At 41.7% G+C, this 18,010-nt stretch overlaps 1 protein-coding gene across 1 annotated transcript; it reads right to left on the bottom strand.

Moving 5' to 3' along the window:
- Positions 1 to 3,535: 3,535 nt before the first annotated feature.
- si:cabz01076231.1 (calcium-binding protein 2) lies at positions 3,536 to 8,142 on the bottom strand. Its single transcript, XM_064939025.1, has 7 exons — positions 8,054 to 8,142; positions 7,531 to 7,663; positions 4,943 to 4,973; positions 4,444 to 4,587; positions 4,244 to 4,353; positions 3,868 to 4,015; positions 3,536 to 3,564 (listed from the first exon to the last, which is right to left on the bottom strand). Exons 1-7 carry the CDS (start codon positions 8,140 to 8,142, stop codon positions 3,536 to 3,538), a joined length of 684 nt encoding a protein of 227 aa, XP_064795097.1.
- Positions 8,143 to 18,010: the final 9,868 nt, after the last annotated feature.

Here is an 18,010-nt window from a genome sequence, read left to right as displayed (position 1 = left end):
TTTGTGTTTACCTGACAATACTCTCTGCTTTACTGTTGGAGTGACGGGATCGTTGGAGTTTTACTGAAAACAGAATTATTACAGCCCAGCTAGCACATTTCGTTCCTTGGAAGTTGTGGGAACGTACGTATTTGTTTCCCCGTTGGTTCTGGGAACGAAACCATACGTTTTCTGACCGGTAAAACTGAATGTTTTTTAACGTTCAAAGAACGGAGGTGAAAATTTTGCCTGTTGGGTGAAAGTCTATTTACTATGGCTCACTGAAAGTTTTTCTCTGAGGGTTTATTAACATTCTGATAACGTAAATTATAGATTATTTGAAGCTAATTAAATAAGAAATAACTTCAAACTTTCACTGAATGTTTCAATAAGACGTTTAATAACACTGCTAGCTTAGTTTAACTGTTTTAAACTCTAAGCACAGATAGCACACATGGGAAGAGAAAAATATATATATTGTGACACGGCGTCAGTGAGATTTTACCCAATGATCTCCTGTTCTCTATCCATGGAATTAGTCTTCTGCGCCACCAGGATGAAACTAGCATGCCATGTTTATTTTTTTCAAGCTGTTCATTTTAGTCAATTCAAAAGGCCCCATTTCAAAGGAAACAAGCACTCATTAAGTTTAGGTGTGGCCAATTAGTGGCCACGGCAAACACACCTGAACACACTTAACAAGATAGAGAATAGAGAGGGTTTTGTTGATGCTAAGAATGAAATGTATGTGTTTTTAAACTTTCTCTGAATGTTACTAAAGGTTTATTACATTTCCACAGAACATTGTTTCTTAATGTTCTCTGAATGTTCTGAGACATTACTTTTATGTAGAACCATGAGGAAACCTGTAGAAAATGTTATAATGAAGTATTGAAATTCCCACAGGAGAACGTTGTTTCTTCACGTTCTGTGAGCAATTTGAGAACATGACTTTAAATAGAACCATAAGTAAACATGAAGGAAATGTTATGCTGAAGTACTTAAATTCCCACATGAGAACGTTGTTCCTTAACATTCTATGAAACCATTTGAGAACATTCCCATTGTCAAACCAGTTGGAGAATGTTCCTAGAACATTACCAACATTTTAATTAAATGTCGCCATGTTCTGTTCATGCTCTGAAATGATTTGTTAAGGTAATGAAATACCAAGAAGATAACATTTTTGTCAAGTTCCTTAAACGTGCTGGGAATGTTCCAAAACCAAGCAACTATGCTGCACCATTCCCAGAAAGTTGTGGGAAGGTTGTATGCATAATAATCATAGTACAGCCACGCTCTCACCAAGCTCTAAGAAACATATGGTTCTCGGAACGTTATGTTATAGCTGGGAGTACTCTCGCCTGGTCCCAGATATGTTTGTGCTGTCTTGACAATGGAGTTGGCTAATGGAGTTGGCTAAACAGTACAAACAGATCTGGGACCAGGCTATATTTCCTTTGCTTAAGGGTTATTATTTTATTTTCATTTTGTTAACCTAACATTTAGCCTTGGTTAATTGCATACAGTATGTACAACATTTTAGGAATAAAGTTCTAAAAAAAAAGGAGTTTCAAATTTGTCAAGTTATTTGCATAGTAAAGGTTACAGGCTTAGGTTGGAGTCATTAAAACTAGTTTTTCAACCACTCCACAAATTTCTTGTTAACAAACTATAGCTTTGGCAAGTCGGTTAGGACATCTACATTGTGCATGATGCAAGTAATTTTTCCAACAATTGTTTACAGACAGATTATGTTACTTATAATTCACAGTATCACAATTCCAGTGGGTCAGAAGTTTACATACACTAAGTTGACAGTACCTTTAAAACAGCTTGGAAAATTCCAGAAAATGATGTCATGGCTTTAGAAGCTTCTCATAGGCTAATTTACATAATTTGAGTCAATTGGAGGAGTACCTGTGGATGCATTGCAAGGTCTACCTTTGCTTGACATCATGGGAAAATCAAAAGAAATCAGTCAAGACCTCCACAAGTCTGGTTCATACTTGGTTGCCATTTCCAAACTCCTGAAGGTACCACGTTCATCTGTACAAACAATAGTACGCAAGTATAAACATTCTGGGACCACGCAGCCGTCATGCCACTCAGGTAGGAGAGGCGTTCTGTCTCCTAGAGATGAACGTACTTTGGTGCCAAAAGTGCAAATCAATCCCAGAAAAACAGCAAAGGACCTTGTGAAGATGCTGGAGGAAACAGGTACAAAAGTATCTATATCCACAGTAAAACGAGTCCTATATCAACATAACCTGAAAGGCCACTCAGCAAGGAAGAAGCCACTGCGCCAAAACCGTCATAAAAAAAGCCAGATTATGGTTTGCAACTGCACATGGGGACAAAGATCGTACTTTTTGGAGAAATGTCCTCTGGTCTGATGAAACAAAAATAGAACTGTTTGGCCATAATGACCATCATTATGTTTGGAGGAAAAAGGGGGAGGCTTGCAAGCCGAAGAACACCATCCCAACCGTGATGTACCTTGGTGGCACCATCATGTTGTGGGGGTGCTTTAATGCAGGAGGGACTGGTGCACTTCACAAAATAGATGTCATCATGAGGGTGGAAAATTATGTGGATATATTGAAGCAACATCTCAAGACATCAGTCAGGAAGTTAAAGCTTGGTCACAAATGGGTCTTCCAAATGGACAATGACCCCAAGCATACTTCCAAAGTTGTGGCAAAATGGCTTAAGGACAACAAAGTATTGGATTGGCCATCACAAAGCCCTGACCTTAATCCTATAGAAATTTTGTGGGCAGAACTGAAAAAGCGTGTGCGAGCAAGGAGGCCTACAGACCTGACTCAGTTACACCAGCTCTGTCAGGAGGAATGGGCCAAAATTCACCCAACTTATTGTGGGAAGCTTGTGGAAGGCTACCTGAAACGTTTGACTCAAGTTAAACAATTTTAAGGCAATGCTTCAAAATACTAATTAAGTGTATTTGAACTTCTGACCCACTGGGGATGTGATGAAAGATATAAAAGATGAAATAAATCATTCTCTCTACTATTATTCTGACATTTCACATTCTTAAGTGGTGATCCTAACTGACCTAAAACAGGGCATTTTTACTTGGATTAAATGTCAGGGATTGTGAAAACCGAGTTTAAATGTGTTTGGCTAAAGTGTATGTAAACTTCCGACTTGGACTGTACGTGTAGATATTTCTTCTGTCCCATGTCTTTATTTTGTACTTAGAAAACGCAGACTACAAAAAAATGTGTTTTTCAAAAGTCCTAGGTTGTAATTCTGAAATTCTAATTCTTTATTAAAATATCAAAATGGTATTTTATTTAGATGTCATACAGCCAATCAGTGTCTACAAACGGATTAATCCAAATACATTTTCGAATATAATCTTGCCCATTGTACATCATATTTATTTTCTCAGTGACAGAGTATAGAGGAGAGAACAGAGGAGGAGAGAACCGGAGAGGGGAGAAAAGGAGCAGTGTGGAAATGGAGGAGTACATCTCATCCGTAAAGCTGATCCTACACACAAATGATAGCATCCTCTCAGGTCTTCCAGCACTTACCGAATGGACAAAATCATGACGAACTCTGGAAGGCAAGAGAGGGAAATGAGAGAGGCTACAAAATGTATGGTCACCACTACATTAGATAATTGTGTGTGTGTGTGTGTGTGTGTGTGTGTGTGTGTGTGTGTGTGTGTGTGTGTGTGTGTGTGTGTGTGTGTGTGTGTGTGTGTGTGTGTGTGTGTGTGTGTGTGTGTGTGTGTGTGTGTGTGTGTGTGTGATCTTACTTCTGTGTGTGTTGACCTGTTTCTGCATGTTTGTGAGTGTTTCCTCCATGTGTGTGTGACCATACATGTGTGTGTATGTCTATGCACAGTTATCTCCTTACCATCAAAGTCGATGCTTCCGTCTCCGTTGATGTCTATCTCTTTGAGTATCTCTTCCAGCTCTCCTTTCTTCAGTTTCTCCCCCAGTAGACTCTTCACCGCCTCCTTCATCTCATCCTGGCTGATCTTCCCATCACAGTCCTGGTCAAACTGAGGGGAGGAGAGGGGAAAGTTATGATGGAGGGATGTTGAGGAGGAGAGAATGTGGGTGATTAAGTGAACATGGGAGTTCATATTGACTGAGGGCCTAACAATAATGAAGAAGCTGGGAGATTTTAATGAGAGTTTGTGTAGGGCCATAATGTCTGTGTTTGTAGGCCTGTGTTTTATGAGCATTCACTCAATTTCAGTCTCTTTGGCTCTGTGTCAGTCTCCTACCTGTGAGAAGGCAGACCTGAGCTCTTTCAGCCCCAGCATGTCTGCTGTCTCTCCCATTATCCTGGGACCCATCAGCTCACAGAAATCGTCAAAGTCCATCAGACCGCCCACTGAAGTGAGACAGCCAATCAACAGTCAGGACACAGGTAGGAACTGGACAATAGGCACATTTAAATGAAAATAGCTTAAAATGGACATACTCCTCATTTTGATCTGTTGCACTATCTCCAGCAGCTCCATCTCAGTGGGCATGTAGCCCATGGTCCTCATGCACTCAGCTACGTCCTTGTAGTTCAGGTAGCCGTCACAGTCGTAGTCAAACTCCTTGAAGGCAAAGTCCAGCTCTGTGCCAAAGGTTAAAGGTTATAGGTCAGAAGTTGATGATGACACCATAGAAATAGAATTACCAGAAAGGACATCGCCATTCACGTCAACGTTCTGTGATGGGTGGCCTGGCTGCCATATTGAGTGTACCCATGAATATACCGTCAAATTGCCGTGGTCTGAGGGGCTTTTCCCCAATCTAGTCAAACTATTTCTATGGATGATTCAAAGCTACCCACTTTTCACAAATATAATGCCTGTCTGAATCCTAACTTGAGTAACACTGGTTCAGTGTAATAAATTGTGCAACTACTCAATCTACTGTAAGTAAGCATTCTATTGTATGTGCAATATCACTGGGATAAGAAGACTCACCATCCAACTCTGCTTGGGCCAACTCCCTCTCCTAAAGGAAGACAACGGGCAAAGGAGAGACACTATATAACAAAAGTATGTGGACACCCCTTCAAATTAGTGGATTTGGCTATTTCAGCCACACCCGTTGCTGGCAGGTGTACAAAATCCATAGAGAAACATTGGCAGTAGAATGGCCTTACTGAAGAGCTCAGTGACTTTCAACATGGCACCGTCATAGGATGCCACCTCTTCAACAAGTCAGTTCATCAAATTTCTGCTCTGCTAGAGCTGCCCCGGAAACTGTAAGTGCAGTTATTGTGAAGTGGAAAAGTCTAGGAGCAACAACGGCTCAGCCGCAAAGTGATTGTCCACACAAACTCACAGAATGGGACCGCCGAGTGCTGAAGCGTGTGGTATGTAAAAATCGTATATCCTTGGTTGCAACACTCACTATATAGTTCCAAACTGCCTCTGGAAGCAACATCATCCAACATCATCGTCGGGAGCTTCATGAAATGGGTTTCCATGGCCCGAGCATGGCCAAGCTTAAGGTCACCATGAGCAATGCCAAGCGTCAGCTAGAGTGGTGTAAAGCTCGCAGCCATTGGACTCTGGAGCAGTGGAAACGCTTTCCCTTCAGTGATGAGTCACACTTCACCATCTGGCAGTCCGATGGACTCATCTGGGTTTGGTAAATGCCAGAGGAATGCTACCTGTCAGAATGCCTAGTGCCAACTGTCAAGTTTGGTGGAGGATAAATAATGGTCTGGGGCTGTTTTTCATAGTTCAGGCTAGGCCCCTTAGTTCCAGTGATGGGAAAACTTAACGCTATAGCATACAATGACATTCTAGACGATTCTGTGCTTTCAACTTTGTGGTAACAGTTTGGGGAAGGCCCTTACCTGTTTCAGCATGACAATACCCCCGTTCACAAAGCGAGGTCTATACAGAAATGGTTTGTCGAGATCGGTGCTGAAGAACTTGACTGGCCTGCACAGATCCGTGACCTCAACCCCATTGAATACTTTTGGGATGAATTGGAATGCCGACTATGAGCCAGGCCTAATCGCCCAACATCAGTGCCCAACCTCACTAATGCTCTTGTGGCTGAATGGGGGGTTACAACATCTAGAGGAAACTCCATATTAATGCCCATGATTTTGGAATGAGATGTTCGAGGAGCAGGTGTCCACATACTTTTGGCAATGTAGGGTGTGTTTTAGTGAGGGATCTGCCATAGAGAAACAACACTGTCTGCCTTTTGAGTAATATTATAGTGTTTGGATCCAGATATACTGGATGGGGTTCACCTTAAAGAGTCAAATTCAGGTACTTTTGGATGGATGTTGAGCACAGGCGATTTGAGATTTACACAGTTGTGTAAGAGGAGGTTGGAGGTTTTTGGATCAGGTCGACCTGGTGTGGTAGGAAGTTCATGAGGGATCGGGGACAGGTGGGGATGTTTCCTGATCATTCTGTATTAAATCGTTATGGTTTCTATTCTGTTTGTTTGGGACACCAGTCAACCTCATTCACACGTGTGTTTTTTATTTGTTTAACTAGGCAGGTCAGTTAAGAACAAATTAATCTAATCACTAGGCTACCTGCCGCCCCAGCGTGTTGTTTTTACACGCATAGCCTACACACACTCAATATGATCTAGTTTAAGTTCTAGTCCGAATTATTCTATCCTAAATCAATGTCTCCAAGCTAAGTTTTACAGTGTCGAGAAACAAAGTATGAAAAGCAGAAACTGTTCATTAAACATCAGACGTCAATATCACACCGGTTACTAGTGGGTCTAAACGTTTACAAATATCCCAAACAAAACAAGTTCCTAAAACAATCATACAACTTTCCCTTTGTGATCGATGCTCTTCCGGCAGCTTCTACCCCTTAATCCTAATGAATGGTGACGCTGAGCCACACTAAGGATCTAATAATACTGCTGTGTCTATAAGGATTAGCTGGAGAGGATAACTAAGGTGTGTGTGTGTGTGTGTGTGTGTGTGTGTGTGTGTGTGTGTGTGTGTGTGTGTGTGTGTGTGTGTGTGTGGGGGGGGGCTTAGACAGTTATTACCTACACACACACAAATGCAGGCAGGAAGGCACATACACACGCAGGCACACGCAGGTAGACAAGCAGATAGGCAGGCACGAAAGCACAGGCACCCACTCACACACGCACAGCATGCAAAGATCAGGAGCTTAGCTAATGTTGTAGCTTCTATGACTTCTCATTCCTTTGCATGCATATCAATGTCCCCGTGTGAAGAAAAAAAACACCGGACTGTTGTTAGCCTAGCATGTCGCTACTTAGGGTTATAGCTCAGAGGTGAAAGTAACTTTAATGTGTGTGTGCGCTCCCGAGCGGCGCAGTGGTCTAAAGCACTGCATCTAAATGCGAGAGGCATCACTACAGACACCCTGGTTCGAATCCAGGCTGTATAACAACCGGCTGTAATTGGGAGTCCCATAGGGTGGTGCACAATTGGCCCAGTGTCGTCTGGGTTCGGCCGGTGTAGGCCATCATTGTGAAAAATAATTTGTTCTTAACTGACTTGCCTAGTTAAATGTGTGTGTGTGTGTGGGGGGGGGGCGCGTACCGCTCCAAACACGCTGCTGAGCAGGGTGGTGTGTATCTTCTCCATGTCTTTCCTCTTCTGCTCTTTCTTAGACACCTTCTTGGGAGCCGACTCCGAACTCGAGGACGAAGTCTTCCGGGATTTGCCACCTTTGCTACAGAACATGAGCCAAGAGGCACCAGGTGTTCACAATATTGGAGACATTGGCACGAGCTATCTTGACACCTTAATAAACGTGGCAATGCCACACAAATAGGATCATCTCTCAATGGCTTTGTACATCTTCAAGTTTTACAACTAATAGTTGTGATACAATAGAGTTTTTCTGCACAAAAATATTCATACAAGTATTGTGGAGACGCCGCTTGACGGTTTTGTCGATATTTTAGGGCATCACAAACACGTCAGGTAAATCACAACCATTGAGTCAACAATATCACTTGTTCAAACTGACTGTGTACGGAGCCAATGTCTCTCAATAACTCTATTGTGCCCATCATGGTCAATCGAGTTCCCCAGTCTCAAAAGTACACATTGACCTTACCTGTCTGTAGAGGTTGCAGAGGTTACAGAGGTTACAGAGGCTGCAGACATTACAGAGGCTGCAGACGTGGTGGACGGGGTCTTAGACATCCTGAATAAAATGAATGCACAGATGAGTGTGTGTGTGTGTGTGTGTGTGTGTGTGTGTGTGTGTGTGTGTGTGTGTGTGTGTGTGTGTGTGTGTGTGTGTGTGTGTGTGTGTGTGTGTGTGTGTGTGTGTGTGTGGTGTGTGCGTGCGTGCGTGCGTGCGTGCGTGCGTGGGTGTGTGTTGATAGCTACATTCTCAGAAACTGATATTGCCAGGTGTCACGGTTTGCAATGCATACTCAACACACTGTGAAAATAGGTAGCATAGTGGTTAGAGTGTTTGGCCAGTAACTGAAAGGTCGCTGGTTTGAATACCTGAGCGGGCAAAGTGAGAAATTGGATGTGCCCTTGAGCAAAGCACTTAACCCTAATTTGCTCCAGGGGTGTTATGGCTGACCTTGTAAAACAACACATTTCACTGCACCTATACGGTGTATGTTACAATGTACAGTGTATATATATATTTTTACTGTAACCTACTTTAGGGACATGCACACGTACACAGACATGGTGTAGGTAATCAACCAATCTGCAAGGAAAAGTCACTTCCACTCTCTATTTAATGCAAATATTACAGACAGAAAATGTCCTTACCTTTAGCTGGTCCTCCTGCAGTAATGTGAATGACAGGACTGAGTCCACTTGCTCTCCTCAACCTTCATACCTCCCCTCCTTCTCTCTCCCCTCCCTCTGCTCTGTCTATCCCTCCATCCATCAAAGAGCATTACCAGGTGATTACCTGGCTAAATGTGTCTAGGTCAGAAAGCCAAACACCGCCAAACACACTTAACACAGTGTGACTGACCGTGGCTCTCTCACAGGCAGTCAGTCAGTCACACGGTGTGTGTGTGTGTGTGTGTGTGTGTGTGTGTGTGTGTGTGTGTGTGTGTGTGTGTGTGTGTGTGTGTGTGTGTGTGTGTGTGTGTGTGTGTGTGTGTGTGTGTGTGTGTGTGACAAATTATAAACAAAGTGTATTGTCAAGGGTATTATTGTATTGGGTATCTTGTACCTGATATCTTGAACATTATTTTTTTAAAGTGTATTTGTAGTTTGACATTAGTGATAGTTAATAGCGTTGTTAATAGTGTTGTCAAGGCTATTATTTGGGGTACAGTATTGGGCACCCAATTAGACGTGTAAAAAGTATTTTGAACGTATGGTATTTCTATTTCATTTCTGATTCTGAACAATGCAAATACAACTAATTTATTTGGTTAAACAAAACAAAGCACAAAAAAAATGTATGATGTTTCTTTTCAATTTTATTTAAATTCATCAAATGCAGAGCAAATAAATTCATGGAGATTTTTTTTTTATATATATAGGATTCGCATAAATTGGCTATGTGGTAACTTTATTTTACGGTACTATTTCATATAGTGTTTACAACCACACTCTTGTAAAAAAGGGTTCCAAAAGGGTTAATTTGGCTGTCCTAAGTGTGTAGCATTTATCATGAAATAACTTGATATCAACAGGTATTCCTTATTTCTAACCCCAATTCATAACTACATGGTACCAAATGGTGCATAGATATTGAGAAATTAAACAGAAATTCCTGAATCAAATCACATTTTTGTCATTGCCTCCTATAAGAAAACATTGGAATTGAATTGACCCAAACCTTACATAGATAATAGTCATGCACACTTAAGTAAAAAACAAGTCAACAGTGGACTGAAAACACACCAGAACCTAAAAAAACATTACTTAATGACCTATTCATCTTCACAAAGTAGGTCTAGCCCTGGGCATATCGCTGGGGCCAACTTCATGAGGATACACAAGGGCTTTCCTCTGTAGCATCTTGCACTTTGTCTTGCACGTCGTTCGCCTGCTTGCTGTGCAGTTGGGTCCAGGGTATCCCTGTGTGGTGGCTTCCAGCTTTCTATGTCTCTTGCTGGGGCCTGCCTGATGGCTCTCCTCCCCCCAAGACAGAGTACTGTGGCTGGGCTGGGAACAGTAGGGCTGAGGGAGGTAGCTCTGGAGGTTATCCATGGGTCTCATCAAGGAGGAGCCAGCCTGCTGGCTCTCATCTCCCCGAGACAAAGTGCTAAAGCTGGGGTGGAGGCTGGGGCTCCTGGGGGACCCTCTCGAGCTCACGTCGTTGTCTCTCCTTCTCTTTCTCGAGGGTATTATGGCTGAGGTGGAGGAGGAGGAGGAGGTAGGCAGGGCTGGAGACAATACATGCTCATGGTGCCTGGATGATGAAGATGCCACAGTGGCTGAGACTGAGGATGATGAAGTGGAAGGCAAGTATGGATGAAGGTGCTCTGCATGGCGTCTTGGAAGTTTCTTTGTGACTGAAACAGTGGATGAGCAGGAGGAGTCAGTGATGCGCAGCACTGGTTTCACCACCATAGGATGAGGAGGAGAGGGACAACGCCTGATCATCTGGCTGTAGAGGAAACTACAGGCCTGCCTGTCTTCCCAGCTGTCTAGAAGGTGGGCCTGGAGGCAGGCCAGGCTTGGGAAGGGCAGCTGACACAGGGCACACTGGTAGCCCTCAGAGCCCTGGTAGCCCCGGTGGTAGCCTGGACTGTTATTGGAGGCCTACAATAAAATACAATACAACTTTATTGCCCATATATTTCAGTAAACAACAGAAATGTGTCTTCTGCTCAATTCTCCCCCTTCCTCCACACACATACACTATACACACACAACACACACATACAACACACATAGACCTGGCTGGAGACATAGCGGACGAAGTCGGCCTGGAGGTGGTCAGTGCATCTGCCTCGTCGCGATCCCAGTTTCGCCTCAAGGTCATTGGGGATGGAGTAGATATGACAGGCCCTATCAGCCTCCTGGTCCTGCTGGTTATTGTGGACATGGCTGGGGGAAGACGGTGATGGCTCCTCAGATACATGCACCAATGGAGGAGGAGGAGACGGACACAGCCTGATCATGTCACTGTAGAGGCGGTTACAGCCTGTGCTGTGGGTCCAGCTGACCAAGAGGTGGGCCTGGAGGGAAGCAAGGCTGGGAAGGGGCAGCCGACACAGGCCACATTGGTAGCTCTGGAAGCCCTGGTCATCTGTTCCCTCAGTCAGATGCTGGAGGATGGAGACATGGTAGAGGAAACCAGCCTGGAGGTGGTCGGGGACTCTAGAGGTGCCTCCCAGGTTTGCCTCAGGGTCATCGGGTATGGAGTAGCACCATTTGGCCCTGCCAGACGGCTGGTCATGCTCCTCAATGCTAAATACCTCATCAAAATACACTGTTGAGGGAAGACAGACAGAAGTAAAGGTTAATGTCCAAAGCAGCAGCCTATTCCCTACATAGTACACTACTTTTGAACAGAACCCTATCCCTGGTCAAAAGTTGTGCACTGCATAGGGAATAGGGTGCCATTTGGGTCATCAAGCCAGTACTTGGAAATGTATGCTGACTTATTTGTAAATTACAGAGAAAAAGACACATTCAAGCAAATAAACCTTCTTTATAGTAAACATTTTATGGAAATACATTCACAATATTTTAATAATTTAACAGTTTGTAGTCTTACCACTTCTTAGATCCATTTCTTGGTGAAGAATGGGGGATTGAAAAAGTTTGGATGTCATTGTAACTCACACACCTCTGCTCATTGAAAGTAATGTTTGAGTTATGAAATTATTTGCATATATTTGGGGAAAAATGCATTCCAGTCTAATGTTTGGTTCTGTTTCCCAGGGAATCATGTGAAAATTCGGATACATCATAGAACTCAATTATCATGGAACCCTGATGTCATAATTGATATCTACCATGTGTTCTATTTTTTTAAGGTAGGTTAATATTTCCTGGTAAACAGCAGAACTAAATACACGACTTTTTCAGAAAGAAAACATGCATATCACAAAGTATTTCTGTCATAAAAAACTTTTTTTTAAAGTAGCTTAGACATTTTTTAAATATTATGTTGCATTGATTACATATTTTGTTATTGTGTTATGGGCTATTATTGTGTGTTTTTATGTTTGCTTTGTGTCCGCATTTCATAGGTTACACAATTCTTAGTAGTGCGAAAAGTGATTGAAACCACATTTAATACTACAGATACTAATGGAAAGTTTGGGTCATTCTTTTCAGTCAGTTGGACTCTATAGCGCTGTAGTGTAAACCTACAGCAGACTATACTAAGTGTTAACTCCAGGCTGATATAGAAGAGGAAAGGGAAACGCTGATGTTTCCTATGATGTGCCAGAGTTTAGTTTTGGCGAAGGACATGCAGGGGACACTGTGGAAATGTTCAAATGATGCAATGGCTAGGCCTATCGGCTATATAAGAATTGGAATTATAAATTGTATCAAAGGTCTATGCAAGTGTTAAACATTCTTAGATTTGGATAACGCGTAATACATTTGGATTTACACATTTTCTCGTGTGTGTACGCGTGCGTACAAGCATTTCGCTACGCTGCATCCGCAATAACATCTGCTAAATATGTGTGACCGATACAATTTGATATTATTTGATTCTGACTAGTTTACTGCAGTATCCGTTTCAGAATGTGAAATAGCTGAGATACCAAGGAATCATAAATGACACTATACAGTCAGAGAGCTGGATTGTTTTAATATAAAACACCAGGAACTCAAAATTCTGGAAAAATGCATTTGAGGATTGAGAAAATAAGTCTTTCCCACAGGCCAATATTTAAAACTGGGAATTCCAGTTTCTGTTGACAGAACAGTCAGCGCTGTGGATTTTGGAAAATAAAGAAACGTTATTTGTTTAGTCAGGGATTATTAACCTGTTCAGTGCACTTTCTCCGCACCTGTGAAACAGTGAACTGGAGTGTCTCATGAGCCAAACGTCACAGGAAAGGACATGACAATTCTGATGATGTTGGGAAATCAATAAGCAAAACAGCGATTTTCTCTAAATATATAACTTTAGAATACCGTAAGTAACAAGTTGACAACACCATATTGCTATTATTCTATGACAATACATCTCTAAGTGTGGGGTTTACTCAAACGTTTCATGTTATATTCGACGAGATAGTAAAAGTTTATGAGCCCTTATGCGTTCTGCGTGGATAGTGCGCGTGAGGCGCAAGGAGGGCGCGGTGGCGCGTGATCCACTGTCGATCGCGGAGTTTTCGGTAGAGCCCCTAAGGTTACATGGAGAAGTGGGAAACTATTTGATCGAAGATGTCAAATGCGGAACAGGAGGTAGAACCGGTCCCGGTGGCGGTGGGTAACGGAGTTGACACGAGTCGCCGTTACCGGAGAAAGCTCTCAGCAGATGACCACAAGCATCATCACCATGATCCGGTAAAAATTGAGACTATCACCCGAAGTAGAAAAATGGGTGAGTCAGTGATACAAGTAAAAAAGTACAGATGTACAACCCTCTGCAGTAGTAGTCTACCTTGATATTGTTATTAATTAGGACTATTTTGGGATATATTACAGGCCAAGGCCTATATAATCATTAGATGTATTTGTTTTCTCAAATATAAACCTTTAGGTAATGATAATCTTTAGGAATAGTTTGACCAATGTGAAATTATTTTTATATCGGATATTCGGTGGTTATTCGGTTTTCTCTTCTAAATAGCTATTGAACCAAGCATGCCATAAATATGAAGATGGCATATTCTGAATCAGGGGTGGATGGAGAATAATCCATAGTTAAAATTAAAATAAAATAGAATTTCTGATTTCAATCTTCAATAGCTCTTACATAAAGCGTGCCACGACTATGATAACGATATATTCTGCATCAGCGGAGGATGGACAACAATCTACAAGCTGTTTTTTTGTGGGGAAATTTGGAGAGAGAAAAATATTCAGACTTTCAATCTTCAATGGCTTTTACCAAAGCCTGCCATGACTGTGACAATTATATATTCAGAATCAACCACTTTGTTTGTTTCTTGAAATATGTACAGTACCAGCCAAAGTTTGGACACACCTACTCATTCTAGGGTTTTTCTTTATTATTACTATTTTCTACATTGTAGAAATAATAGTGAAGACATCAAAACTATGAAATAACACATATGTAATCATGTAGTAACCAAAAAAGGATTAAACAAATCAAAATACATCTTGTATTTTAGATTCTTCAAAGTAGCCACCCTTTGCCTCGATGACAGCTTTGCACACTCTTGGCGTTCTCTCAACCAGCTTCATGAGGAATGCTTTGCCAACAGTCTTGAAGGAGTTCCCACATATGCTGAGCCCTTGTTGGCGGCATTTCCTTCACTCTGTGGTCCAACTCATCCCAAACCATCTCAGTTGGGTTGAGGTTAGGTGATTGTGGAGGCCAGTCGATCTGATGCTGCACTCCATCACTCTCTTTCTTGGTCAAATAGCCCTTATACAGCCTGGAGGTGTGTTTTGGTTCATTGTCCTGTTGAAAAACAAATGATAGTCCCACTAAGAGCAAACCAGATGGGCTGGCGTATTGCTTCAGAATGCTGTGGTAGCCATGCTGGTTAAGTGTGCCCTGAATTCTAAATACATCACAGACAGTGTCACCAGCAAAGCACTCCCACACCATCACACCTCTGCCTCCATGCTTCACGGTGGGAACCACACATGTAGAGATCATCCGTTCACCTACTCTGCATCTCACAAAGACACGGCAGTTGGAACCAACAATCTCAAATTTGGACTCCTAAACAAAGGACAAATTTCTACCTGTCTTATGCCCATTGCTCAAGTCTTTTGGCCCAAGCAAGTCTCTTCTTCATATTGATGTCCTTTAGTGGTGGTTTCTTTGCAGTAATCAACCATGAAGGCCTGATTCACCCAGACTCCTCTGAACAGTTGATGTTGAGATGTGTCTGTTACTTGAACTCTGTGAAGCATTTATTTGGGTTGCAATTTCTGAGGCTGGTAACTCTAATGAACTTATCCTCTGCAGCGGAGGTAACTCTGGGCCTTTCTTGTGGTGGTCCTCGTGAGAGCCAGTTTCATCATAGCACTTGATGGTTTGAGTGTGCAAAGCTGTCATCGCGGTTAGTTACTACATATGTGCTATTTCATAGTTTTCATGTCTTCACTATTATTCCACAATGTGGAAAATAGTAAAAATAAAGAAAAACCCTTGAAGGAGTAGGTGTGTCTAAACTTTTGATTGGTACTGTAGATGTATTTTTCTTCTTTCAATCTTCAATACATCTTACACAAAGTGTGCCATGACTATGAAGATTATATATTCTGAGTGGGGTAAGGATGGACACAAATCCACTGCTTTTTTTGTTTTGAAATGTATTACGAGAATATTCTTCTGGCTTTCAGTCTTCAATAGTTTTTACACAAAGTGTGCCATGACTGTGAAAATGATATATTCTGAATCAGGGACGGATGGATTTTCTTCCATCCTCCCCCGATTCAGAATATATCATTTTCATAGTGATGGCATGCTTGGTCCAATAACTATTGATGAGAGAAAAAACGAATATCCACCTAATATCTAATGTAAAACGAATTTGACCATGCTAATATTTTGATGATTGATTGTCTAGTACTATGAATAGTCATAATAGCTCCAATTGATTGAATTATTTGACAACTTGATGATTTAAAGGTCTATGGTGGTCTGTTTTGTTCCCTTTCCCCCCCTTTCTATTCTTCCTGTTTAGATGGGGACACTATGAAATCAGAGCTTGGCAGATGCCTCCTGTTCTCTCGCTCTCTCTCTCTCTTTCTCTATCTCTCTTTCCTGCACTTGTCATAATAAACAACATGAAAGACATGTCACCCTCTGACTCACCAAAATGAACAATGAAGTACTACAATGTTATAGAAAGTTTGATTTGTTACGGTTTTTTTTTACAATCTTGCATGCTACGTTGGTAACCAGTTTATAATAGCAATAAGGCAGCTCGGGGGTTTGTGGCATATGACCAATATACCACAGCTAAGGGCTGTATGCAGGCACTATGCGTTGTCGTGCATAATAATATCCCTTAGCCATGGTATTTTGGCCATATACCACATCCCCTCGTGCCTTATTGCTATTATAAACTGGTTACCAACGTAATTAGAGCAGTAAAAATAAATGTTTTGTCATACCCGTGATATAAGGTCTAATATAACACATTTGTCAGCCAATCAGCATTCATGGCTCGAACCACCCAGTTAAAAAAAAATTATATTTATCACAATAGTATAAATTCTTTCTTCAATTGTTGGTAATACGTTGTTACCACTTAACTTAAAGCATCCCAGTACAAAGAGTTATGACTTGTTCTAAGCATGTATGACCCATTAAAATGTCTTATGACAAGGCTTATAATATGTTGTGTCTCTCTATTCCTAACCAAGGCACCTGTTTATTACAGAGAGGTCATTCTCCAGAGAAGCTGCCAGTGTAAGGGGAACCATGTCAACGTCTGAAGACAGCTTCCCAACAGGTAACATTTAACTGATCTAGGATCAGGTCCCACCTGTCCATGTAATTAATTACGATCTAAAAAGCAAAACCGATCTCGGCAGTTGGAGTAGTTATGGTTTATGGGTCCGTTTATGGGTCCTCTCTCTCTCTCTCTCTCTCTCTCTCTCTCTCTCTCTCTCTCTCTAAGATGAGCTCTGTTATTTAACTGTGGGTTTTGACTGACATTCTGCTACATTTACATTTACATTACATTTAAGTCATTTAGCAGACGCTCTTATCCAGAGCTACGAACCATCATGATATTTCATAGTTCATGCAGACTGATTTTTCCAATATCAGAATATCAATAGCAGGGATTGAGGACCACAAACAGTGTTTTGGGTTCAGTTGGTTGCCTTCTGCCTTCTGCTCTAGTAGTTTGATCCACACTACCACTGTAGACTTATTATCGTTAAAAACCCTCAAATTAATTTAGGGCAGGCGAAGTGACATTGAATTTTGTTTTTCTGGTCCCAGATCTGTTGAACTGTTTTGCCAACTCTTATGGTCATTGTTATATTTAGCATCACAGTGACCATAGGAGTTGGCAAGACCGAACAAACAGATCTGGGACCAGGCTAGGAATTCACTTTTCCTTATGGTAAATCATGTGGTTTACAGTGAACTTTAACTATCTTACACCTTGGACCGGAGAGAGCCTGAGAAAGACTCTTTGAAGTCATTTATTAATCTCTGTAGGTCAGTCACACTGTCAGTCAGTCAAAATGTCACCAGACTAGTGATATGGGAGGCTCCAAAATAGCCCTCAGTTAATAAAGAAATAGGAAGTAAAGCAAAATGGAGGATAAAGTATTAGTACTATACCGGTCAGCATATTGACATTATTTCTGAGAGTTTCTAGTTGCTTTTAGTCTCTAACTATGGCAAATCTCAACCTAAACTTCTGACCTACCTTTGGATGTTATATAATAGGCTATACTTGTGTGATGAGGAAGTTAATTACCTCAGCATGGTGTTTTAAAATGCAATGTTCTTGTTTTATTATTGAGTCACCTGAGTATCTCTGTCACCACTTCTTTCCTACAAAACATTAACTGGAGAAGAATTGCTCATACTCAGCTTGTCATAGACTATAATGGAGATTTCTTGTGTCCACAGATTGGCGTTAGAGACAGATATTGATTGGAGTGTATTATAACAAATTGTATCTTAAAAGTACTCAATGTCCATCGCAAAGGAGCAGATTGACACACACATGGTCACACACACTATGGGTCTTGGTCAACATAGTGCACTATACTGTATAAAGAATAGGGTGCCATTTTAGATGTATCGTGTTGTTGTAGCGTCGCCCATGCTGCTGGCCATGGTTGAGGGTCCGGACAGGCTTCCTGCCTACATGTTGTTGTATCATATTGTGTTCCTGTCACGTTGTGTTCCAGCTCTACCCATGTTGCTGGCCATGGTGGAGGGGCCCGACAGGCTTCCTGCCTACATGTTGTTGTATCATATTGTGTTCCTTCC

Source organism: Oncorhynchus masou, chromosome 27 (assembly GCF_036934945.1).
Source record: "Oncorhynchus masou masou isolate Uvic2021 chromosome 27, UVic_Omas_1.1, whole genome shotgun sequence".
In the NCBI taxonomy this organism is placed as follows: domain Eukaryota; kingdom Metazoa; phylum Chordata; class Actinopteri; order Salmoniformes; family Salmonidae; genus Oncorhynchus; species Oncorhynchus masou.
The sequence above is the reverse complement of the archived record's forward strand: the minus strand, read 5'-3'. Positions and strand labels throughout refer to the sequence as shown.